This window comes from Peromyscus californicus, unplaced genomic scaffold (genome assembly GCF_007827085.1).
Source record: "Peromyscus californicus insignis strain IS unplaced genomic scaffold, ASM782708v3 Scaffold_9__1_contigs__length_137607984, whole genome shotgun sequence".
Lineage (NCBI taxonomy): Eukaryota > Metazoa > Chordata > Mammalia > Rodentia > Cricetidae > Peromyscus > Peromyscus californicus.
In genome coordinates, this window is record NW_026294617.1 from 16,438,993 (window position 1) to 16,465,260 (window position 26,268).

At 43.7% G+C, this 26,268-nt stretch overlaps 1 protein-coding gene across 1 annotated transcript in view; it reads right to left on the reverse strand.

Annotated features, from left to right (window-relative positions):
- Positions 1-2,208: 2,208 nt before the first annotated feature.
- Anxa5 (annexin A5) overlaps positions 2,209-26,268 on the reverse strand; it is a 29,602-nt gene continuing 5,542 nt past the window's right edge. Inside the window, exons 3-13 of the mRNA XM_052731296.1 lie at positions 19,459-19,543; positions 18,064-18,158; positions 15,540-15,653; positions 14,070-14,160; positions 11,132-11,211; positions 10,704-10,760; positions 6,933-7,026; positions 6,079-6,174; positions 3,983-4,041; positions 3,648-3,770; positions 2,209-2,707 (exon numbers count right to left, since the gene is read on the reverse strand). Coding sequence (XP_052587256.1) covers positions 2,645-2,707; positions 3,648-3,770; positions 3,983-4,041; positions 6,079-6,174; positions 6,933-7,026; positions 10,704-10,760; positions 11,132-11,211; positions 14,070-14,160; positions 15,540-15,653; positions 18,064-18,158; positions 19,459-19,543 — 957 coding nt within the window. The 3' untranslated portion in view covers positions 2,209-2,644. The remainder of the gene's footprint in view (positions 2,708-3,647; positions 3,771-3,982; positions 4,042-6,078; positions 6,175-6,932; positions 7,027-10,703; positions 10,761-11,131; positions 11,212-14,069; positions 14,161-15,539; positions 15,654-18,063; positions 18,159-19,458; positions 19,544-26,268) is intronic.

Sequence of the window (26,268 nt, forward strand, 5' to 3'; positions counted from 1 at the left end):
ATGTGACTCTTCTCACCCCTCCGTTTGACCCTGGAAGCCTGGCTTTGCACTGCTAAGGGAATACTGCCTGTAAGGGTATGTATACCAGGACTTCCGGGGCACAGAAGGACAGAGAAGAGAAAAGAGAATGGAAGAACTAGATGGGTAAGAAACTGAGAGGAACAAACTGAGACGGGGAAGAACTAGGTTGAAGGGCTAGAAGAGAGGACTAGAGGAATGAGATGGAAGACGAGGAAGAGCCAGATGGGGAAGAACAAGATGAGAGAGAAGGAGATGGGAGAGGAGCTGACATGGGAAAGAACTAGATGGATGAGAACCTAGAAGAGACAGAACTAGATGAAGAAATTAAGATCAAACCTAGAGGGGACAGCAGATAAATGTAAAGAGAAATTGGGCAAGAAAGGAGCCAAAAATGAGAGCAGAGTATAAACTTGTAGAGAGAGAACTGACACAGAATAATAAAGTGTATGGACTAAAGAGTTTCATGTACATAGACTCATTTCTTTTCATCAAAGATTAATTATTAGCTGGTTGTAGATTCTTCATGGACTCTGGGAGGGGACTATCGAGGGCTGGACCGCCCTAGTCCCCAATATCTAAGAGGCAACTCAAGGAAATGTCTTACTTATGATGTACCACCTAAGTTTATTATTTTGAGATTTACCCGAACAGAGGAAGTTCAGAACTAATCTTATCTTTTTTTCCCTCAATGACTGCCAAGTTGTCTCCCCATGAATTATTTTTAAAGGAACTGCATTGTTGTACAGTAGATTAAGACCTACCTACTCCGGGCACTTTTCCTATCTGCAGTCATTTATGAATGATAAATGCACAAGGTTCTTATTGTGATACTGTTTGAAACAAAAGACTGGAAAGAACCTAAGTGTTTCAATATCGGGGCTTACTTTTTCATTCATCAGTCTATTCATGCGCCAATTTTGCAGAATTTTAATGACTCACCAGGGCTTAGCTCAGTGGTAGAATACTGCTCAAGACCTGCCTGAGCACCAGCACCATGTGAGAGAGAGAGAGAGAGAGAGAGAGAGAGAGAGAGAGAGAGAGAGAGAGAGAGAGAGAGAGAGAGAGAGGTAGAGGTAGAGGTAGAGGTGAGGCTGGCTTGGGGTGTGTGGTAAATGTGGTAAGAGCCTGTCTCTACAATGAGCTACATACCCTCACTGCTCTCATTTAGATGAACTGATGAGTCTCTTTGAACATGACCTAGTTCTGAAAACCCCCACTGTTTTCCCAGTGAGTTCACAGGGAGATCTGACGGGGGTTACAAACTAGATAAATACAGCACAGGGTAAGGCATTCCCATCTGTATTTAAAGCCAAGTGAGCTATTTTTCTTTCTCTGACATAGTTTCACACCGCAGTAGTCCAGGCTGGCCTGGAACTCCCAGCAGTCCTCTTGCCTAAGGCTTCTCAGCGTTGGGTTCCAGGTGTGAGCCACCATACCCAGCCCCGAGCTTGGGGGATAAATCCAACTTTACATCATCTCACACCCAATTTTTACAGTTTCCTTGCTGATTCTGTAGAGCACTGAGGGATGTGAAAAGATCGCTGTTATTACTTAAATTTTTTGAAGGGAGATTAACATTTTACTTAGAAAGAAAAGGTAACCCTGAGTATGAAGTGTAAGTACAAATAACAAAATGACTCCCCTGGAAAGGCACCCTGAACCCCGGAAACTGGAAGGCCAGTATTAGGAGAGCTGAAGACATGACTTCTAAAAGATACTGTCTGTGTTATTACCTCAAAGGGGAGAGACGGCAAAGGTGAAGCGCAAAAGTGAAAGCTAACACTCTGAAATTTTAGGTTGTGCAAAAATTACTTTTTCTGCTAGTAAGAAACATACACTATTGCCTTAGCTGATGAAGAAATAAACCTCTTTACCCTTCCTCACCCGGAAACTCTTACACACACATACACACACACACACACACACACACACACACACACACACACACACACACACGTGCATTCCAGTGCCACTCCACCCCACGCCCAGCTAGGACACCTCCCCCATCCCCCATCCCTTCACCATCCTTCACCTCACTGTATTAGGAAATTTGGTCTGCAGCACTGTATTGTATTTTTAGTACCCCAAGACCAACTATAATTTTAACTTTTACTAATGCCACTGCCAAATGCCTGGTTTCAAAAGGATATCATTGCTAGGTAAACTTTCTAAACACATACAAGAGTCTGAGGGAAGGGAATGTTTATTTGTCATTAATCTTTTTTGATACAACCGTCATAATTTTGCAGGTCTAATAGAGCAGTAAGCTTGATTGACAGCATTTCCAGGAGTTCACAATTTCATGGCTAAGGTTCCGATCAAGGTAATATGATTATTAACTTAATATAAATGAAGCTTTAAAAAAAGGTTATAAAAAGCAACCTGACCTCTTCATAGAGAATATTAATAACTCAGACATTAGACTTAGAGGCACGAGTGAAGGTCAGCACTAAGGTGGACAGGGAGACCACAAGGGTGTGCCGCTATTGTCATCTATGACACATTTGGTCATTAGCATACTAGTGTGAGTAAGGCAATGTGTCGGGCGCGAGAAGACAAGCATGGCTGCATGTGCTGAAGGAGCTGGTGGAGGCGGCAGGCACGGAGCACTCCAGCCAGCCCCTCAGTCATCTTCTCCTCCGCAGAGCAGCAGCAGGGTTTTCTTATAGTCTCCAGACGTGTCGCCCTGGAACCCAAACACAGTTAACTCAGTGACTCACAAAAGCCATAGGAAATGAAAGACCAAGACCGATCTGGGCACGAATTGTGTTCCTATGGCTTTCCTCCCGACTGGGCAACTTCTCTGCATGACTCTCACAACAGAAATGTTGCACAGGGAAGTTCCTACCAGCATCGCTTAGTTTAACTTTCTAATTTTACCCCTCAAGGGCCATTCTCTTAATGACAGCGGAGTATGTTCTTCCAGCTAAAACAGAGAGGGCAAGGAAACTTTTCCAAGTATGTTAAAATCATCAAGCTTTCCAAACAGACTCCCAGTTTCTCTTAGGCTAACCAAGGTGCAGGGCCACCTGGGTGCTGTGGCTTTTCCTCAAACACAAGCACAGAACATGCTTTTCTCAACCTTGCTTCATACACCAGTATGTGTGAAATACTAGTGTCTTAAGTGTGCCAACTCTCTAGCGCCCTTCAGCCCAAGCACACATACCACATACATTAAGTGTGAAGCTTTGCTCAACTGAAACCCTGCTCTACACACGGTCCGCAGTAACTTTTATGCCCCCACAAGAAAGGCTGTCAAAAGACCAACTGCCAAATATCAGGGTCACAGAACGCTTTGCTTTTACAGTGATGGCGGTGTTGGCCTTGACCCTCCCTGCGGACAGGACCTGACACCAGAGAAAAAGTGACCCGAGAGAGGCATTCACAAAGACAGCTGGTGCTGCAGAAACACAGAAGAACACAGTCTAAGCACGGGCAAAGTCTTGGGTCTGTTGGGCCTTGCCGTGCCTGTAACCCAGCTCTCCCTTTAGCCTCCTCAGAGCCCCCTAGCTCTGCTCCTATGACTAAAATGTTTAACTGAGCACACGAACTGGAGGATTCTTTCATCCATCCTGCATGCTGCCCACTGTCTGGCCCTGGGTTTCCAACGTAAGAAAAAGTTCTACCTTGATCATAGAATACAGAGAAGTGGCGAAGTTCTTCCTAAACTCCTTCCTAATGTTGAACAGATCAATCTCACTCCTCGACACCACGACTCTGATGAGGGTGTGGTCGTCCGTCCCGGCACCCTTTAAAGGAGAAAGAACATAGATGTTGAAAGTCTTCACATACAGCAACAAATGTCCCTGGTTTGACTTAAGTCACTTCGGTCTAGCAGTTTAGTAGAAACAGGGTACACATTGGAAGAAGTAAATTCCAGGCTGTTGTCATAATCATAATCAGCATAATCAGACAGAGAAGGATGCATTCATTAGACAGTAGGTTCCCACTGTCCACTCACCTTCATAGCATAGTAGAGGGTCTCTGCAAGGTAGGCAGGTATGCTCCGAATAGACTTCACTAAGAAAACACATAATACAACTGTCAGGTGCTATTCTGACATGAGAAGAATGACGTCATCACAATTCAAACACTGTCTCGTGTTCTTAGCTCTGTTTCTAAGTATAAAAGTGAGATGCGCAGCGGGGCGGTGGTGGCGCACACCTTTAATCCCGGCAGGTGTGCAGGAGGCAGAGGCAGGTGGATCTCCGTGAGTTCAAGCCAGCATTGTCTACAGAGTGAGTTCCAGAATAGCCAGGTCTGTTTCACAGAGAAACCCTGTCTCAAAAAACAAAACAAACAAACAAAAAAAGTGAGATGTGCTGGAGAACGGCCCACCCGCATGCTGCTAGGGTTCCTCACCAACTATTTTCTTAGACGATAGCTTGGTTCTCTCCAGAGGTCTATGCAGGCACAGAATGGCACTAGGCCAGAGGCTCGAGTCTTCCCTGCACCTCTTTGTTCTCTGAGGTCTTTGCTGGCACCTTAGCAGTTATCATACCACAGCCTTCATCACTGATAAGGTATACAAGTAGCTTGGAAGTTTCTGTTCCAAGATGTTCAAATCAAATGATACAAGAAGACTACTACACTCTCTGGAGGCACTTGGACTGACTTCCTGTGTTCTCTCCTAATCCTCCAAACTAAAAGTCACAATTCACATAAGCAGGCTGGATGTATCCACTGCAGTCCACACTCTGGGTCAGGCTGACAGGGAAGCATCTCTCCTCCTGCCACATACAACTGACACCGTTAAGGCTGTGCAGGCCGCAGTCCACTCAGCAAAGGACACCTCGCATAGAAAAACTTTGTGGTAGAAAAAAGACAATCCTTCAGCTGTGAGATTTCTTAATTCTTCCTTTTCAAAGATGAAGAAAAACAGCTTTTCAGGCAGAGTCAGAAATTATCATCTGGCTAGGGGAAAACAATCCGTATCGTTGACATGTCAGGAAATGGAATGGTGGTTGTTTTCAGGTTAAATAATATAGAGTTTTAAATAAGTGCTCAGAATAACTGTGACTTCCATGTTTGTCTCCATCATGAAAGAGCCAAGGTTCCAGCTCACAAAGTTGGCTCTTTCGTAACTTTTGCTCATTCTCCAGAAAACAAACAGCTGGAATGAGCTCTATGTCAAATGCTCAGAACAGACAGACAGACAGGTTGCCTTCAGACCATGTGAAACCAGGACCTCACAATTTGGGGAATGGCTAAAAACAAAAAACCATAGTTGACAGCAAGCTGACTTCTCCAGTTCTTCTGAGCACTTAAAATTCCAAATTATTTAACCCCAAAACAAGTACCATCCCATCTCCTGTCACATCAAAGATATATACTTTTTTTCTAGCCAGATGATAATTTCTCAGTTTGCATGAAAAGTTGTGAGGACAGTATTCAAAAGAATTCTAAACCCCACAGAAAGGCAAGCCTCTGTGATAATGTCCACAGCATCAGAGGACCATAGTATTATTTTTCATCTATTTGTTTTTCTGAGACAGGGTTTCTCTGTGTAGCCCTGGCTGTCTTGGAACTCACTCTGTAGATCAGGCTGGCCTCGAACTCACAGAGATCAGTCTGCCTCTGCCTCCCAAGTGCTAGGATTAAAGGTGTGTGCCAACACATCTGGCTGTACTTTTTGTTTGTTTGTTTGTTTTGGTTTTTTTGAGACAGGGCTTCTCCGTGTAGCTTTGGTGCCTGTCCTGGATCTCGCTCTGTAGACCAGGCTGGCCTTGAACTCACAGAGATCCACTTGGCTCTGCCACATGGGTACTGGGATTAAAGGCTTGCGCCACCACTGCCCAGCTGGCTGTACTATTTTCAATGTGATTTGAAAATGAGTCTTACTAATGCTCTTAGTATTCCACATAATCGAGCAAATAACCATGTATCCACAACATCAACCTAGACTTCCCAAAGGAAATAGCACGAGTTTGGTTTATCCAATGTCGTATCATTCCTTTACTTTCCATGAAGAAACGTGATGATTTTCAGATTTAGCTTCAACTGGATGAAATCAATTCATATCACAATAAATATTGCACACATTGTGAATTCACCTACCCACAGCCAGGAGCAACTGCTCCAAGTTCCCTGAAGTCTCTCGGTCAATGGTTTCCTCAATCTGAAATCCTGATATTGTCATGTACTTGTCAAACACTAGAAAAATAAGAAAGAACATGCTTCCACACTTGCTGAAGAAACCCCGCCTTCCTTGCTGTCAGGGCCACCGTGTGCTAAGCCCCAAGCACCATGCTTGAATTCCACACATTGTTTCATAAGTGCTGATTTCCTGGCCTCTTGCTGGTTGTCATCAGTGAGACCAACAGGTAAATCTGCTGTGAGAGATTCTGAAAAGCCTGTTTCCTTCCTTCTAAAAGGTGATCAACAAATATGACCGATTTAACTTTTTCTCCTCTTCCTGCTATGAAAATGAGGCTTGACGCTACAACAGCCATCTTGTGATGATGAGGTAAAGAAGGGACATGCTAGCACAGAGGGCAGTGTGGCAGGAAAACAGAAAGATACACGTCCTGCCAAATCAACTTCATTGTACCCGAGGAAATACAGCCCAACTGTTAAAGCCATGATGAGGGGTTTCTGTCGCTTGCCATCGAACTAATTCTAAACTGACACTGGCATGGGAATTGAATGGATGCATATGAAGTCTTAGGGACCAACGTGCAGGGAAATTCTTAGAGTGAGACGCTCCTTGGTGTCCCTCATCACCTCTGAGGGTGAAAGGACTGCTAAGGGCATCTAGCTTTGTAAGAGCTACTGTAGCAGGTCAAGAACTGTGAGATTTCTCCAGATCTAAGTGAAAACTGATTTTTCTCTGGGGCAGGTATCTTCTCAGACTTGCCCACACACTTCCCAGATTTCTCAAAGCATTGGTCTCAAACAATGTTTTTACTTACCTCTTCTCAAATGAGACACACTGCGTGTCCCAAGGATGGTGATAAACTTTTCTTCATCTGTCCCCCACTTCAGCTCTCCAGCCTGGAACAAGGCCTGCAAGCAACCACCCTGCATGAGTCAGTCACTGTTCTGGTTTCCCAGCGCTCCACCCCTTCCTGAACAGTGAATCTGCCTGCCTGTGTGCCAAGTTAATGGGTCACATGCAAAGCACAGAAATGACAGAAATAACACAGGAGCTCATGCATGTTGACAGGAAATCTCGTCTTCCAGGAGAGGTGCCATGGTTTGGGAAAACTCCTGCCATCTCAGTGTTAAACAAGGATTACAGACAGGAAAGCAATTCCATGAGAAGTTGTCTGGGCTTGGCTTTGCTCAGCCTATAGCTGCTGGCATGTCTATAGCACACGACAGAAAGAAAATGCCATAATTCCTTCTTACATCTGTGATTTAAGCCAAGTTAGTTATAGAACACCTTGGTACACAGCCACACAGATCATGGTAAAATGCTCAAACGTTGTAGGTTAGCACCGTGGTTGGCACCGATCGGGCACTTAGTAAATACCCTTGAAACCGCTTGAGTACCCATACTCACTTTTGACATGAAAAGCACAAATGCTCACAAAGTTCATGCACAAGCTTACACAACTTATATGTGAACATTATGAAACCTGAGGCCACCTGAGATGTGGCCAATCTTTACGATGTCATACAGTTACACATTTTTAGTTACTGTTTTAACAGACAGATCCTTGTTGGGCCAAGAGGAATGTAACTTGCCTGGAGATGGTCTTCTTCCACAAGGACACTCCAAATAAAGACAAGACATGACAGTGCCTTGCCTGTGCGTATATGACTCCTGATCTTGGCAGGCAAAAGCATTTGGAATATAGTAGTCTAGAGCTATTTTTTATTTTACCAACAGACTATTAAAAGATAAGACCCCTCCCAACATCTTTGTGCTAAGTAAACACAATTCCCTTTTCCCTCTCCCTCCTTCCTCTAAAGGTCCAGTCCTTTGTCCAGAACAAGCCTTTGGCAAGAAAGATGATAAACATCAGTTTTAACACTCTTAAAATAGTAAGTCAATTTAACACATTTTAAAACGTGAAACCGGGAGCTGGAGAGACTGCTCATCGAATAAGAGCATTGGCTGTTCTTCCAAAGGACCTGGGTTCAATTCCCAGTACCCACATGGTAGTTCACAACTGTCTAATTCCAGTTCCAGGGGATCTGACACCCTCACATAGGAATACATGCAGGCAAGACCCCAATGTACGTAAAAAATAAATGAATCTCAAAAATAAAACATTTTTTAAAAGGTTAAATTGATTTAAGATGTTTAAAATTATTTTTAAAAAAAATGGTGAAGTATTGTCTAGGAATTCAGTTCTCAAGCGAATGACTCACTGTGGCTTATCAGATTCCCAAGATAACAGGCCTGCCTTGGTGCCAAGTATCAGCAGAGAAAAAACTCAGAGGTTTATGCAAAAGCCCTTCGCTGTCTCAGCTGCCTCTCCACCAAGAAATCACAGATGCTCCTAGTGAAGACAGTCTCCCTGCCTTTGCTACAAGGGACAAAGGGTGTGCGCCGGCCCAGACCTGAGAGAAGCAGTCTGCACAAGGCTGGATTACTGACTCGAATAGTCAAGAGGGCGTGGCCAGTGTGGCTTGTACTCTGCTGCTCCTGATCATGGCAAAGGGAGAAAATCTGGGGTTCCATCAGGGGATTTTAAAGTCCCCCCCACCCGCATAAGGCAGTATTTACACATACAAAATCTCGCTTTCGGTATTCTAATGGTCACATCTGCTGCATGACTGGTAAGTGACATGTCCACAGCCTGGGTAATCAACACAGTCCCCAGATAAGGACATCAGTGCCTAGGAGACTATGAGAACCCCACCCAGACCTGTAGGCCCAGAGCTGAAGCCCAAGATCTGCAGGTGATCCACAGGCCCATGGACCTGAGAGACGGTTCTGTGCAACAAACGGTGAGAAGAAAAATCAATGAGAAGGTTCAAGGGGACGGCTTTCCCTAGGCCTCACACAACACAGTGCCGATTACATCAACTATGCTGGCAAGTCTGCCCACAGGGCCCTCACGTAGGCCTCACCGTTGTCATCTGAGACTGCACTTGGCTTCCCTCGCTGTAACCACTGAAAAGCTTCCAGAACTCCTAATCCTGAGAGTAGGAATGTGAGAACAGTACTATCTCTCACAAAAGCCCAAAGGAACCAATCCTGGAAAGCAATGTGATCATCTGAAACCAAGCAAAGCCCCTAGTTGGGGGAGAATGAATCAAGAGGTCTCTTCTTGCCCTTTCTCTGCAAAAACATGGAGTTAAGTTGGATCTGAGCTTTTAACCTGCATTTAGTAAACACTTCATATGATATAGGAAATCAGAACAGGGAGCTAACATTGAACATGAGGCTTGTTTGGTGGAAGAGAGAGGGTGTTCGAGTCCCAGAGTCAGGCTGGGGATTGGAGTTCCATTGTTACTCAGAGGGCCTGGGCTTGTTCCCTTAGTCACAGTTGGGAAAGGCCTCCTGGACCTGAGTGCAGCCCTTACTCACGCATCAGTTACTGACTGAATGCCAGCAGCACTCCTGCAGGAGCTGAGGCCGGAACCGAACTGACACAGTACCCGGAAAAGCAGGCCGAGGCAGGAAGCCAGGGACAGGAAGCCTGGGGTAGGTGCTACAGTTTTGTGTGAGGACCACCTGACTCATGGCTTGAAGGTCAGGAAGGGTCACACAGGAAGCATATGAGTAGGACTGACCTTTGAAGAGATGGGGTAGGAACAAGAGAAGAAAAGAGAATTCAAGCTGGGGAGAAAGGCCTAAGATACAGATTACAAGGTTTAAGGAAAGCATTCAGGGGCCTGGACTTTATCCTGAGGAGAGTAAAACACAAGTTTGGAGGGCTTAGAGAGGAACATGGCACAGCTGATATTTACAAGGCAGAATGGGCATGAGTGAACTACTGCACAGTGATCCCTCAGTAAATGTTTCCTGTCTTCTCCAGGGAGGCCAGGACCACAGTGATGGAAGCTGTTAAGAAATCAGCCACTGAAAAGATAACTTTCCTCTCTTTAGCAAAGTCAGAGACATACTGCTGGCAACTGCAGAGTGGACAACCCGTGTCCCCTTTCCAATGGCACCTTAACTGAAGCATGACCAGAGACAGCTACAGCGGGTGATTCTAGGAACCAAGTGCTGGAGGACCCATTTCCAGGCTTCAGCTCTCATGTATCACATTTCCTAATGCATATTCCTTACGGGTGACTGTTTTATAAACCACACTGAGATTGCACTGGGATTCAGAAGTCCCTGAAGTGAAAATTTTCATTTGAGGGTTGATAAAAAGTAGCTGTCAGAAGCACAATCATCCTGATTGGAACACTGTCAAAGGAAACAGAGAATTTCCTAATGCTGAAATAAACTAACATGTCACTTCTTTTGTAATAAAATGCCATTTAAACCATAAACACTTTATTCATTCTTCCTTATTTTATCATACTAGGAGACCTATTCCATCATGGCAATAGAACGGTAAAACAGGGTTTTTTTTTTAATTGTCCATTTTGTGAATGATAATAAAGAACATGCCTAGGTGTAATTTGCAATATAATTTGCTTACTTTTATTTCAGCTTTGGATGAAATTATATTTGTTGGCCAGATCAAAGTAAGAAAAACTTACCTATAAGGGTCATATGTTTTAGAGGGAGCTGCTAAATACATTTTTTACAAAATATAATAGACCTTACTCACCTGAGCATCCAGTTCAACTTGAGCATCATCAATTGCAGTATCGGGGTCTCTATTTGCCTGTAAGAAACGACATCACACACTGGATGCACCTGATGCCAATGCACTCTCTCCCCAGAAAACTGTGCTTGGGCTAAGATCATATCACCCCTGCTGCACTACCACACAGCAGCGTGCACCAGCACAACCCTGCTGATTCTAAATTCTGTGAATGAACGGGCTGTATACAGCTGCCCGAAATGAATAATGAGTTGGCTATTTACAGTCTGAATCAGATATTCTGAGGCACAAACAAGCACAGGCAGCATGTGGCCATCACAGTGGGAATGGGCACATACCAGGAATTATTGAAAGACTTTTGAGTGGCCTTAATAGAGGTAGGTCATTCCACCCCAACTCCTTAATCAACCATGTTAAGTCTCTAGCAGTACCTGAAGGAGGACCACCAACATCCTCTGGTAGTACCCTGAGGTATCCCCCACCACATCATCTTCCAGGCTGGAACCGTATTCTGCAAAACAATGATTTCACACTTGTTCATAGCATCTCTCAACTAGGAAAACCCTGCCCTGTTAATCAAATGAACAAGACATACAGGAAGACAGGTTATACTTGATTAACAAAAATCTTCTCTAGGCCATCTCTGAGTGCTCTAATTCAATAAGTGAGCGGTTGGATGAAAATGGGCTACATTAATGTCCCCCAAAAGCATTCACTCAAGCCTAAATTATGACAGCCACTTAGAAATGCTCTCCCCAAATGTCATTAGTAATATGCAGACACAGAAGGACAGTGTAAGGCTTCGAAAGCGTGATAATCATGAAGCTCTGCTTCTCTCAAATGTTTTTGTGATTTGTTTTTTGCCAGATGTTTTCCATCCTCTGAATTCTTGTCTTTGCATGGTCCTATCTCCACCAATAAGATATTTTTCCTTTGCAGCAATTAAGTTACTTCTGACAGACAGCAATGACCGTTTAAAGTATGACCCCTCCTTCCTCAGGTTCCAACTCCTTACCTCGAGGTCATAGGAAGGGGAGAGCTGAGTGCTACTGAGTCATATACCCTTTCACTAACTCTCAAACTGCTATTTTAAAATGTTCCTGCTATAAGGCATTAAAATACTTAGTCATTGTTTGAAAGCAGGACTATTTTAAAAGCCTGGTGCTTCTTTTTTTTTTTGCACATTAGAACCACTTACCCAAATACGAAACCTGTAGGCATCTGATTCCTTCCTCTACTCCAACACCTGCAACTAATTATCAAATCCCCCCAAACATTTGCTCTCCTGGTTTGTACTCTTCATGCCCCCACCTCCCAGTAACCTCAGTGGTGCCATAATTACTGCACAACCTCCTCATTGCCTCCCTACAGAGCTATCCATCCAATACACATCTACACTCAAATCTCCTTCGGTCCTTCAACAGATCCTTCAAAATTCCATCAGCCATTATACTGCTGACCCAAGGTCACGCTCATCATCCAGGCATGCAAATTCCCTGCACTGCCCACCTACCTAGCGTGGTTTATCTCCATAACAGACATACATTTGCCCTTCCCTAGAGTCATGCTCTGTCAGCTCTCTCAGTCTACTGTCCTTGACGCAGGGTCCACGTCACTGATGATCAGAGTTACCTTTGGTACTGGACCCATCTTAGCCTTTCCTCCTCAGTTTGCTGAGTTACAAGGAATAAATAAAACATGGATGTATTTATGGTATACATCATGCTTGATACACTGTGAAATGGTTACCACAGACTAACTGGTACCACCATGTAGTTTTCTATGAATGGTGAAACAATTTCTAGTTTCTTAGAAAATTTCAAGTGTACAATATAATGCTATGAATAGTCTCCATGCTACAGCCAGATTCTCAGAACCTGTGCACCCCACCGCACTGTGCGGTGAGCACCATCATCTTCTCTCTTCATTGTCCCTCCTGTCCAGCCTTGGCAAACACCATGTTACTCTCTCTACTAACAGCTTTATCTCTTTTATCACTTGGTTGGATTCTCTCCAAGTGAGGTCATGCAATGTTTGTCTTTCTGCTCCCGGCTCACCTCACTTAGTTACGTAACGCCTTCCATGTTGACCTGTGCTACTGCAAATGTCAGAAGTTCCACGTTTAAAGCTAAACAGTGCAGCACTGTGTATGCATGTGTGTACACCCAGCCCGTTTCTTCCACGCATTTTTCAATGGATGCTTAGTATGTCACTTACACTTGAAATTCAACTATCTTGTTTGCATTATGAAGCCTCGCCTAAGACCCAAAGCTACGATGCCCTCTCCCTCCTGTCTGCATCCTGAATTAATACTCTTCATGTATGACTTTTTAAATTTCACCATCTTTTAAATACTGACTATAATCTTATTGAGGACAAGAACTGTGCTGTGCATGCCTTCTATGTCTCTCAGGGCAGCAATGGACACAGAGCCATGCCCAGTAACACACCCAGCAGGATGCAGCATGCACATTTACCGCAACACAGATGCTCAGCCCTCAATATCAACACCCCTAGATAGAGAGCTCTGAAGATCACATCAAATAAACTGCCACTGTGAGATATGTGTATCACCTCTGCCATAGTGGCAGCAACCATCTTGATTACAAGGAGAAGCTAGAAAGAGAGACTCTGGTAGTTATTTAGTTATCCTAAATTCCTAAATTTCATACTGATCTGATCATGTGGGTTAACAACATCACATCTAAATTCTATAAGCTAATCCTACGGGAGAGCCACAGTCACTGGCTAACATTCCAAGCTGAGTCCAAAGACAGAAAAACCTGACAAGATCAGAACTCTCTTCCTTCACTTTCATTTCATGGACTTGAATACATTCAAGGCATTGAAATATGGACTAGACTAAAATACAGACTTTGTTTTCACACATACACACAAAAGTAGGTCACACTAAAAATAACAACTAAAATACAGGGCACGTTAGCCAAGCACTCCCAGCAGATGGACAGCCTACCTTTATCAATATTTTATCAACTCCAGTCTGGAAAAGGGTTTCAGTCTTTCTTCCTGTTCCCCAAAATGTCTTCTATATAGCTCTTAATGTCCAGCATAAAATTGAATTTATTTGAAAAATCTTAATATAGAAGAAAAAGCCAGTCTATTCCTATAGTGTCTGCAAGTCCTATGCAAAAAGAAACTGCATCTCCCTTACAGGTGTTGTCAATGACTATATCAAGAGTAAAAGGACTGAGTGTGTTCCTTTGTTATTTTATTTACTGTCTGCTTTTTATTGAAGAAGAATAGCCTGCTTGACTTACAGTTCATTCACTCAACAATCATGTACAGCCTGTTCTACACAGGACTGCATCCATGTAGACAAAGGGAAGGCAATGAACTCCAACTGCTCACCTTCCTCATAAACCTGTTTTATGGCCGTTAGTTCTTCGGGTGTCCTTGAAGCAATAATTTCTGTCAGTACTTTTTCATTGGTCCCAGCTCCCTGTTGGAAGATTTAGTTTTAGTGGAGAAAACATGTCAATAAGATAAAAAAGGAAAGCTATTTCCCTGGATGTTATCCAAATTACATAATTACAAAAATATCCAACATAACATGGATTTCTTTGTATACATGTTCTATTATTACAGAGTTAAGAAATTCCACACTAATTTTCTTTCCAGGGACAATCCAATTCTATTTTACTTTTTATTTTGCTGAATGAAAAATAAAGTTTACTTTTCTATGTCCATCAAACATACCATTACAGTTGAGATCTTTAACGCTGTCCCCCTAAAAGCCCAAACGTTGAAAGTTTGATGCCCAGAGTGGCACTAGGCACTGCTAACCAAACCTTTTAAGAGGCTTTTAGGTCACCGGGGGAATGTCTTTAAAGGGGATGGTGGGACCACAGTTGTTTCTTCTCTATCTCTGGCTTCCTGCCTGGCTATAGGCCAAAAGCCTTGGGGCCAGTTATTTATGGACATCAGCCAAAGTAAACCTTTACTGCTTAAGTAGGTCATCTCAGGTAGCAGAACAGAGAGATGGCTGACAATGGAGACCACTTGCTGGAACTCACTTTCTCTTTCTGAAAAATAATTCTAGCTGTACTTATAAAATAATTTATAATTATTATTTATAATTTATAATAATAAATAATTCTTTTCTGTACTTATAAAAGTCATGCCTGCACTGCTACATCAGAACATATAAGCAGCAATACAGCTAGCTACATTTAGGTTTGTCTGTTTAAGACAGCATATTTTCTATTTCTGCTTCTTTGTAAAAACTCAAGCACTAAAATACCTAAGTTCACCCCTATGAGAAAATCTGAGTTGCTAACAATGCTTGAGATGTATTCGGTTAAAAGGCCCCTTTCTCAAGGTCCTCAGGTCTTATTTACTTCAAAACTGTAATTGCAGAACAGCACAGAGACTCAGAAAATGCAGTCTCCTGACTGGATAATTCCCATTCTTCTGCTGTGTGAGCAGAATCCCTGAGCTGCTTATTTTGTCTACTGATTCAGAACCCACCAAGGACAAGCCACTCCTGTCACCGTCCGAGCAAATGTGTCAACACAGTCAACTACCAGCTTTCTTTTTCAAAAGTTAAAATATCTCATCCGTAACATTTCCATAGCTTAAAAGTGAACTGAAAGTATAAAATTGCAGCACACTAAAATTTTAGGCAATATTTTTGAGTTTAACTCTACATGAAGACTGAATGATACATGTTAAGTTGGTTCCCCTTGACCCCTTATTGACTCCCACAGTTTTGTCTCCTGAGCATCCTTTGCTGAAATGAGTCAGATAAAGCACAGGCTGATTACCAGCATAAAGTAGCTCTATGCACGACAGGAACGCCCCTCGCCTGCCCCCTGTTACCTTCAGAGCATGCTTCAGTTCGTAGGCATCATAGAGCCACGAAGGCTTCATCAGAGCCACAATTAACTTCTCAAACTTTCCAGTTAGTTCAGACTTCAGGTCATCCAGAAGGTCCTACCTCAGAAAACACAAATTTGGTGACCATGGTCATCCCAAATAGAAAGGACGGCCCTTTGCTCTAGTCAATACTCTATGGTGCTTCTTCAAGTATTACAGAAGATATTTGTGCTAACCAACGCCCTAAGGAGTGTACCTTCGACATTTGACCCAAACCTCAAACGGCAATATATACTGACTAAGGTGTTTAAAGCTGTTTTCCTTAACTTCAAGAGTTAAAATAATATGGAAAACTTTATAGAGCAGGCTAATATTCGTGGTAGCATATGTTTGTAATTCCAGTATTTGGGAGGCTGTGGCAGGAAGTCAGCCTGGAAACATGACTCTTTAATGTTGGTAATAGGATAAAACCCAGGGTCGCCTCATGCCAGGAAAACACCCTACAGCCAGTCTGCATTCTCAGCCCTTTAAAATTTTGAGGCAGCTGTCCAGACTGGTCTTAAACTCACTCTGTACCCCAGGTAGGATGATGATGATGATGATGATGATGATGATGATTTTATTACTATTATTTCTTCTTCCTTCCTTCCTTCCTTCCTTCCTTCCTTTCTTTCTTTTTTTTTTTTTTTTTTTTTTTTGAGACAGGCTCTCTCTATTATGTAGCCCTGGCCATTCTGGAACTCACTATGTAAACCAGGCTGACCTCAAACTCACAGAGATCCACCTTCCTCTGTCTCCCAAGTGCTGGGATTAAAAGCCCACCCCACCACACCTGGCTCCAGGTGGACTTTGAACTTGTGATCCCATCTTAACGTCTGAAGTACCTAGAATTACAGGCTTACAACACTATGCTCAGCTTTATATAGTAATATTGTACCTCAGAATCCCAAGCCTCCTGTCCTGACTCACCCACACACCCAAAAAACATAACTAGCAATGTTGCCCTGTGGCAGAGCACCTGGGCCATGTAAAGCATATATTCAGCATACATATTTTTCCAGTATTCTTTCAGAAATATCCTTATAAAAGTTCCCCCAAAGAGCTAGAACGTATCTTAGTGGCAGAGCACTGTGTCACATGTGCAGGGCTTTGGGCTGGACCTCCAGCAGCAGAAGGAAAAAGACAAAAAAAAAAATCACAAAAAAAAATTTCAAAAAAAATCTCAAACTCACAAATACATTTTTAAGGGCAAGATTTAGCCTATAACATCCAAACAATATATTTTCTTTTACAATCCAATTCTAATATATAATATTAATGTTCCAATACATAGTTGATGAACATTGTTATGCTTTGAGAGGCATATGCTGGCGAGAGGCATCTTTAGTGTGGGAGCATGTGCAGTCATTTATGAGAAGGAACACAATGTTTCCCCAGCACGCCAGGCAGCAGGATAGGAATTAGACATCTTCTACCAATGGGCTACACTGCAGCTCTCTGGAGAGCGCTGGCCCTGGAATGTGTCCCCAGCAACACAAAAGGACACTCTCTGGTTTTCCAATGCATCTGTTTCTCAGGGAAATAACAAATGTAAATTGTCAGAATAACAAGACTACATTATGGTATTTCACATGTCCTCTCATTCAGTAAGATCTCAGTTTTTACTTTGAATTATTAATCAAACAAGAACTGAAATCAAATAATTTAAAATTTATTAAAATTATTGTAATAGAGGCATATACCTATTATTACAATACAGGCATGTAACTGCTGTGGATGACTGATTGATAAATAAAACACTGATTGGCCAGTAGCCAGGCAGGAAGTATAGGTGGGACTAGCAGAGAGGAGAATTGAGAGAACAGGAAGGCAGAGAGGAGATGCCAGCCTGCCGTCCAGGGAGCATCATGTAAAGACAGCAGGTAAAGCCACAGAACACGTGGTGACATATAGATTAACAGGAATGGGCTAAGAATAAGAGTAAGCGCTAGACAATGGTAGGCCTGAGCTAATGGCCGAGCAGTTTAAATAATATAAGCGTTTGTATGTTTATTTTATAAGTGGACTACAGGACTGCTGGGGTTTGGCAGGACGCGGAGAGAAAAACTCTAGTTACATATATCTAAATAACAGATAATGGACCAGAGAGGAAAGAAGAGGGCAGTGATCAATATGGGGCCGCTGACACCTTACACCCCAAAAGCATGATGCAAGGAAACAACTGTGTGAGGCTGTTTTCCATTGTCTTCTAAATCATACGGCATGACAATTTGTTGGTACAGTGCATGTATTCTATTAGTCATCTATTGATCTTCTAACCATCCAGGAATGGTTTAACCTAGTCAGAAGAAGGTAAGCAAGTTACAGAAGAGCACTGTGCCACTCTTGAGGACATGGGCATCTAAGGATTCTCAGAGGTGGAGAGGAGGGTCCTGAAAAAATTCCTTACAGATTGTTTGACTTCTCAAAGTCTTTTAAAACTCACAGCTGGACTCTCTCTCCTACCTTGGATGGGCTGTGGTCTTACCTTGCCAAACAGAGTTTTAAACTCCTCGGCAATTTCCTGGCGCTGAGCATTGCTTCGAGATGTGAGCAGGGTTAGGATGGTCTCCTCATCGGTGCCTGGAATTGATGGTTAGCAATGAAAGCTGGCCTCCCACACACCTACTTTCTAAGCAACCTTTCCAATTAGCTCACCAGCCACTCTGTGCTCTCAATGCCCTCTATGAAAACATAAAACACAGCTTACACAAAAGAACACATAAAACTGAGAATTTTTAAAGTACTATATTTCGCATATATTCTCATATATATATATAACATGAAAACAACACACACACACACACACACACACACACACACACACACACACACAAACTTCCTATTTTCAATTGGACTTAAAGTGGATGGACAAACACTCCTGGCTTTTAAAATCTTGGTGTGCCAATCCTTCATGCAAAGTTACATAGTTACCCCAGTAATAGCTACTCACAAAGTATAATGTGTTGGGTATTACAGGAGGTTTTTACTATTTATTTATTGTTATTATAAGAGAAGAAAAAAAAAACATAGTGCCTGGCTTCGAGTTATAGATAATTTAGGGTGGAAACTTAAAAACCTATAGATAACTAAACTACAGCAGAATGGCAAGTTCCTTAGGGAGGTCCAAGTCTTACATGAGAGGCAAAGGCGAGTCTCCTGGCTAACTAGAGAAGAAAGGAGTTTGGGGGAAGGGGGGTACCCAACAGTGTCTTGAAAGATGAAGACTTCTGAGGGGCAGCCACATAGGGACAGGCTTAGAATGAGGACAAAGCTCACAGAATAGAAAAATGTGGGACTTGCATGTACAGCAGACAGCCAGGCCTGGCTGGACCAGAGATATCAAACAGTAATGGGAGATGAGTCTGAAAAGGGGCCTGGGGATGCCATGGGCAACCTCTCAAGGTAAGGAGAGTGACAAATCCGGTGTAGGAGCCTAAGAATAGATCAGTCACACACAAAAACCCTCAAGAGAATTAGCAACTGGGGTGGTGGTGGTGGTGGTGATGGTGGTGATGGTGGTGATGGTGGTGGTGGTGGAGGGTGACGGTGGTGACGGTGATGGTGATGATGATGGTGGTGGTGGTGGTGATGATGATGGTGGCGGTGATGGTGATGATGATGGTGGTGGTGGTGGTGTAAGAGCCCCTTAAGCAGGAGAAGTGGACATGTGATGGGCAAAACTACTGAGTTTGCCTCACACTGTGTGTAAGCTAGACTGGTGACCTCAGAGCACAGAGCTGATGTCACTTGTCTACCCAGTTCTAGAGAATGAATCTAGAGACTTCAGGATGGTCTAAGATACCATGTCGTCATCTGAATGCATTTGTACCCACTTCCCACCCTATTTTTTGGTCTTTTAGAATGAAAAGGTTTAACTTACCTAGGCCTTTCATGGCCTTCCGAAGAGTTTCTGCATCAGCCCTGCTATCAAATCCAGGGAAGTCAGTCACGGTGCCTCTGAGAACCTGAGACAAACAGAAGGACAGTATTATTCACACTCTGACGAATGCCAAAAAGCCAGTAACATCGACAGTCCAGTCTCCCTTTGCTCAATGTTGTGTTTGACCTCTAAGTAAATTTACCATCTGGTAAGACTTGTGACCCACCTGAAAGGGGAGGAAGCACTAGGGGAGAAGTGGCAGGGCCCATCAAGGGGAGGAGACACCCAGAGCCACTGGCAATAGCATCGAGGGCAGCTCCCTCATCTCCCTCACGCCCAACCAAGGCCTCCTGCTTCTCAGAGGTGTGCCTGCAGGCTTCCTTCTCTGGTAAGTCTCTCCCACTTCAGTCTTGAAGCACACTGAGCCTGCATTAAAATGTGATGGCCCACTCTAACCACTCAGTTGGAAGTACACAGCCTTCATACTGAGTTCTGGTCCTGTAGAGCTGGGGATCTTGAGACGATTCAGCAATTTCTGAAAAGACCTGGCCATTTGTGTGCCAGACAAGAACCGCGAAGGATACTCTTCTTTATAAGCCCTCCTGCTTTGAGTTACCACATGGAGTGCTTCTACTAATCTCTCATGATTCCCAAAGCAGGAAAATCAGACACGTAAGTAACCAAGTGCAGCGGAGCAAGCAGGTGCAGAGGCTGATGAGGGCCACACATGTGAGCACAAACATGAGAGATGGGAGAGGGAAAGCACAGAAGGGGTTGGAGAAGAAACTGAGGGGGCATAACCCAAGACAGACCTAAAGGTTGCCTGTAAAGTCGCCACCATCACAAAAACAGACAACTGCAGGGGTTACCTGTCAGCATGCACAAAAGCACATGAGAATAAAATTATCTGTTACTTCAGATAAAGGGTTACATGCCACAACAGACTGGAAAAAGAATCAGGTTGGAGAGAGACATGGGAAAGGTCTACAAACGCCACACAACAGGCACAGAGCCAATCCTGCAGCCAACAAGGAACACTGCGGCAATGGAGCCAGGAACAATGCCAGCTCTGCTCAGCACTGTCGCTGACAGTGGTGGGGACAAATATATATATATATGAGCACAGCCGAGACTGTCGGACACTAACACAAGAGAAGGGGAGAAGAAACCGAACAAATGCAGCTGGCAGTAACATGAGAGGGGAATGAGCAGGAACAGGGTCAACGAGCAGGAACAGGGTCAACGAGCAGGAACAGAGTTGGAGCCGCTGGTGCTGGTTTGAAACTCAGACCTGGACAGCCGACTGCATCTGTCCACAGCAAGTACACCGGGAAAGGGCAGGCTTGAGTGACAGGTCATACAGCATCCAACCACAATAACAGGTGGGAAGAAGTCGGTGGAAGAAGGATCTGGATCAGAATGGCACCAGCTAGCTGCTGAGGGCAACCATGAGCCAGGTGCTGTGCTAGGTCCCATAGATGGTCTCAGTGGGACCCAACTCTAAAAATGACTCCAGCTCGGTAGATCACTCACTAACCATCAAGTAAGTACATAGCAGTTAGGACTTGACTCAAGTCACGGGCCTGGGGCTCCTTAATCATGTGGTATTGCGCTGCCTCCCAAGGCAACAAGATGGAGGGAAAGAGGCTCCCAGAACATTCTAGATAGGGTGTGATGAAACACCATGATCAAAACAACTTGAGGAAAGGGTTTATCCTGCTCACACTTCCACATCCCTGTTCACCACTGAAGAAAGAGCAGGAACTCAAACAGGGCAGGAACCTGGAGCAGGAGCTGATGCAGAGGCCGTGGAGGGTGCTGCTTACTGGCTTGCTCTTCATGCTCAGCCTGCTTTCTTGTAGAACCCAGGACCACCAGCCCAGGGACAGCACCACCCATGATGGGATGGGCCATCCTCCATCTATTACTAATTAAGAAAATGCCCTACAGGCTAGATTACAACCCCATCTTATAGAGGCATTTTCTCAATTGAGGTTCCCTCCTCTCAGATGACTTTAGCTTGTGTCAAGTTAACAGAAAACTATCCAGCACACAGAAGAAAGGAGGCGGGGGGGGGGGGGGGGGAGACCAAAGAGCTGCCCAGAGGAAGGGGACAGGAGGTGTGGCAGGTATATCCCTGTGGTAGACAAAGTATGCTGCAAGACAGTGAGGTGGGCTGTCTCAGGAAAACCACCTCTCACAAACAACAGTTTGTAAAATACACTTTGAAAAGAAGAAATGTTGATCTGCTTTGCAAGTTATGAAGAAACTGCAAGGAAACAGAGTTAAAAATGGGCAAGGTCGAAAAAAAGAGATAGAAGTCACTTGTTGCAAAAAGTATATCTGACCCTAAGGACTGAAGGAAACTTCTTGAGAGGTGTAAGGAAGAAAACCATCCTTAAAGATTTCAGCTATTAGCTAGAAGAAATCACTTCCTGCCACATATTCAAGAGCTTTCTAGAAATTGTGATGCAGTTTTGCTGTATTCCATACAGGGCTAGCAAGGCCACATGGCAGCCCTAGGAGACCAGACGTGAGTCACACAAATGAGTAATGAGGACAGAGCCCTGACTAGGGCTCTGCCTGCCCCTTGCTACCCATGCAAACTGCAATGTGATTCTGAGTGACTCATCCAGGAGGCCCCCATTTCCTGAAATCCCCACAGTCAAGCAGAATAAGCTTCGTCTGTGGGTTCTGGTGCCTCACCCGCCTCAACTTATCCTCGCTTCTCTTGCCCTCTCACCACCAATTCCCCTCAAAGGGAATTACTCGAGCTGCTCGGACAGCACCTGTTCAAAACAGAAAATTCACTTTTTAACTCTCATCTTTAAAAATGTCCACTCTTTAGCTCGATAATTTTGTTGCCTGGAAAGGTGGGGGGACAGGAAGACAAGGCTAGCCCAGGTGACTTAGTGAGAGCATATCTCAAAATAAAAAACAAAAAGAGGGCTGGGGACACAGCTCAGTTGTAAAGCATTTGCCTATTATATACGAGGACTTGAGTTCTGTCCCCAATACCAGTTTTAAAAAAAGAAAATCTTTGGTATGTATTTCCTTGATGTTATGTGTTTTGTTTTTAAATTTCCCTGCCAGTGAAGAATGTCGTCCATGGGCAAACATCAGTAAAATGAAAGGAACACTGAGTGCCCTTAGAATCTGCCCACAATAGGGATGGCTCCTCCTCTGCTCTTGTGTGCAAGAGCTTCAGCTCCCATGAGCTCTTGAGGTTGGGGAGAGTCTGCTGCCCACAGTAAGGATGGCTCCTCCTCTGCTGCTGTGTGCAAGAGCTTCAGCTCCCATGAGCTCTTGAGGTAGGGGAGAGTCTGCTGCTTCACCTAACTGTTCAGCAGGGCATTCTGTGAACAACACTTGAAAGCAAGCAACAACCAACCAATTCATGTGCAGGGCAATCAGAAAACAATCGGTTTATAGAAGAGTCAACAGCACGAAGCTTTATTTCCTCTTGTATTGAAGAAGGACAAATCTAGTGAATATGACTTAAACTATGCAAGGGTAGAAAAGAGTCAAGTGCTGTTTGGTTACAGGCAGAGATAAACAATATCAAAATCAACCCAAGTGAGAGGACTGAGGGGTGTGAGTCCTCTCCCTTGCTCTGTAGTGGGAAATGCAGCCTAAACAGTTCTTTAAAAATTATGTATATGAGTGTTTTGCCTGCGTATATGTATGTGCACCACACAAGTGCCTAGTGCCTACAGATACCAGGACAGGGCATCAGATCCCTGTGAACTGGAGCTACCTACAGATGGCTATAAGCAGTGTGAGTACTGGAAAGCAAACCCGGATCCTCTGCAAAAGCAAGTACCCTTAACCACTGAGCCAACTCTCCAGTCCCCATTGAAGTGTTATTTGTTGTTGTTGTTTTTTTTTAACTTATGGGTATGCCTGTAAACCTGTGTGAGCCTATATGCATCAGAGGAGTATGGGTGCCCAGAGGCCAGAATTAGACATTTGATCCCCTTGAACTAGAGTTCAAGACAGTTGTGAGCTGCCTGATGTGGATGCTGGGAACCTAAATATTTAATAGGAACTCAAATTCAACAAATCCACTCCTCTCTTCTCTGTCCACACCCAAGCTCAGCAAGCCAGCCGTCCTGATCTGCACCTAGCTCTTCATCAAACATCACCTCATTCACTTATCAAAGCCATCCCCTTCTCCCATTGGTCCCTCCTATCCAGTCCCAGCTGTGCCCTGCATGATGACTAATGGCTGTATTCATAGGACTCTGGAGGCTGATGCAGGAGGATTGTTGTGAAGTCAAGGAAAGCCTGTGCCTGAGTCAGACCCTGTCTTTAAAAAAAAAAAAATAATAATAATAATAATAATAATAATGAAATCCTAGCCACTGCCTAGTTTACTTCCTTGGTGGTAGTGGAGCACTCCCCAGGATTATCAGAACAGGTTCCTAAGTGATCCAGTTTCCCTCACAACTCCAACACAGCAACCCGTCTACTACAACCCCCAGAAATGCAGCCACCATGCTAGCACCAGGACACTCTTCCTTAAACACAAATCTGGTCCAGGGATACTCACCTTTAACAACCCTTTGAAGGGTTCTCCATAACCTAGAAAGCAATTTCTACTACTTGGGTCTGGCTCTGCCTAGCCACCTGGGATCCCAAAACAGGGAACCACTGGCCTCCCTTACCACAGTCACTCTGGCAGTGCTACCTGAAGTTACAGACTGCTGAAGTCTTAGCCATGCCCTAAGCATTGGCATTTGTTCCTGCTGTGGCTACAAAGGATGCCTGCCCTCCTTTATCCCACACAAATCATGCCAGCAAAGCAACCTCAAATAAGAGTAATACATATTTCCAAAACACATCACAAGTACTAGATAATGCTTGGAAAGGGTTTGGCAATGCATCTATACTAGCAACAAATGTTAGTCACAGTTCCTTTCTACGTCTTACAAGACCCAGGACAAAGTGGGAAAACAAATATCCAAACATTCAGGATGCACACACAAATGGAAAATAAAGACAACGGAAACAGGAATCCAAAGAAATGAAGCTAACTACAATATATGTTCCTTCCAATTAATTAATGGCTTATATGTTTACATACTGTGTAAACCACTAGATAAAAAGGATGGATCCAAAATATATTTAAAGCAAAGATCTTAGGAGTACTAAATTCTAATTCAATTAATGCTTTTGTGCAAATTTAGAACAGTAAACAGTTACACAATCAAAGTGTCTTTCAGAAGTGGATCTATGATGTAGAAATACATTTATTCTATTTCGTACTCTGAAGTCATTATAGGAAGAAAATCACAGACCGCACATTGCTAAGTCACTTAAGCACTGGAGCAGGTCTTCCAAGGAGCTGGGAAAAGCGGTAAGGAAACCAGGGCTTGCTGGAGCCAATGAGGTGAGCAGTAGCTTGCAAAGCAGCCAAGTGGCTTTCTCAGAATCCAAATCTTAGAGTCAGAGGGATCAGGAACTGCACCAGACTGAGCCAGGGCAGCAGAGGCCATGGGTAACAGGCAACCTTGATCCAGGGTCCTGAGACCAGCTATAGAGATAACTGACCTGGATCTGAGTCAATGTCCAGAGACTCCTCTGTAATGAACTCATGGAAAATTTCATTGTTTACCTTGATCCTGCCAGCTCTGCAAAGGGTCTTTGTAAATTATTATTATAAGCCCACAATTCTAAACTAACCCCCAAATTTTCAAACCAATCCTTACACAATTTAAATATATACCACCGAGGTAACTGATACTCTTGAAGTTTCTGCTGAAGATTTATGCAGCCTGGTTTTGTCTTCATGACATTCCTGCTGTTGTGAATACATTAACTCTTTAAGAACAGCACAACTAATAAAACTAAGTTCAGACTGCTCAAAATTAAATTCTTAAAATTTGATTATGTGAAAATTACATTCTTAAACTGAATTAAATTTATGAAATGTTTCATTTGCGTATGAAATACAGACAATTCTTTTTCCAAGCCAAAGAAAACAAGCCCATGAACTTTTAAGTATTTAAAGTAAATTGGAATACCTATTAATTTGGCTGTAGCTAGACAATGAAATGAAAAACTAGCTGTGCTGTTACAGAGAACTGTGAGTGAAATAAACCCTTTCCTTCCCACATTGTTTTTGGTCATGGTGTTTCATCATAGCAACAGTAACCCTTACTAAGACAAGCTGGTACCAGGATCGCTGTGACAGACCTGATGATGTTTTTGGGAGAACTGTAAAAGGACTTTGGAACTTTGGACTAGAAAAGCCATTGAGTGTTCAAAGCTTGGTGAGCTTTCTGTAGGAGCTTGGAAGATAAGAATGTTGAGAGTAATGCAGATGATGGAGGCCTGGCTTGTGACGTTTCAGAGGGAAGTAAAGACTCTACTGGGTAGAAAGTAGAGTCTGTGATGTCTGGTCAGCTGGAGCTGAAGAACTGGCTGTGACTAGCAAGAGACCAGAACCACTGAAGTAAAACCTTGCTTTGCAGGGGCAATGGATGCTGGTCAGCTGGACATGAAGAATTAACTGTGATTAAGAAGAGACCAGCATCACTGAGGTGAAATGTTCTAGAAGTGTTTCCGAAGGGTCAGCATACTGAAGCTCTGGTCCAGAGGTGGCCAAGGTTATACCTTACACTGGCAGCCAAACTTGGTAATATAAGAGTTACCCAAGTGGTACTGGTTTTGAAGGCATACGTGGATCATGGAGGGCAGCTGAGGCTTGGTACTTTGTGGCATGGCTGGAGTGCTGTAGAGAGCCCAGGAGAGGCTATTGGTGAAAGTGCAGCCCAGTTGCAGCAAGGGACTCCCTTATTTCTGGAG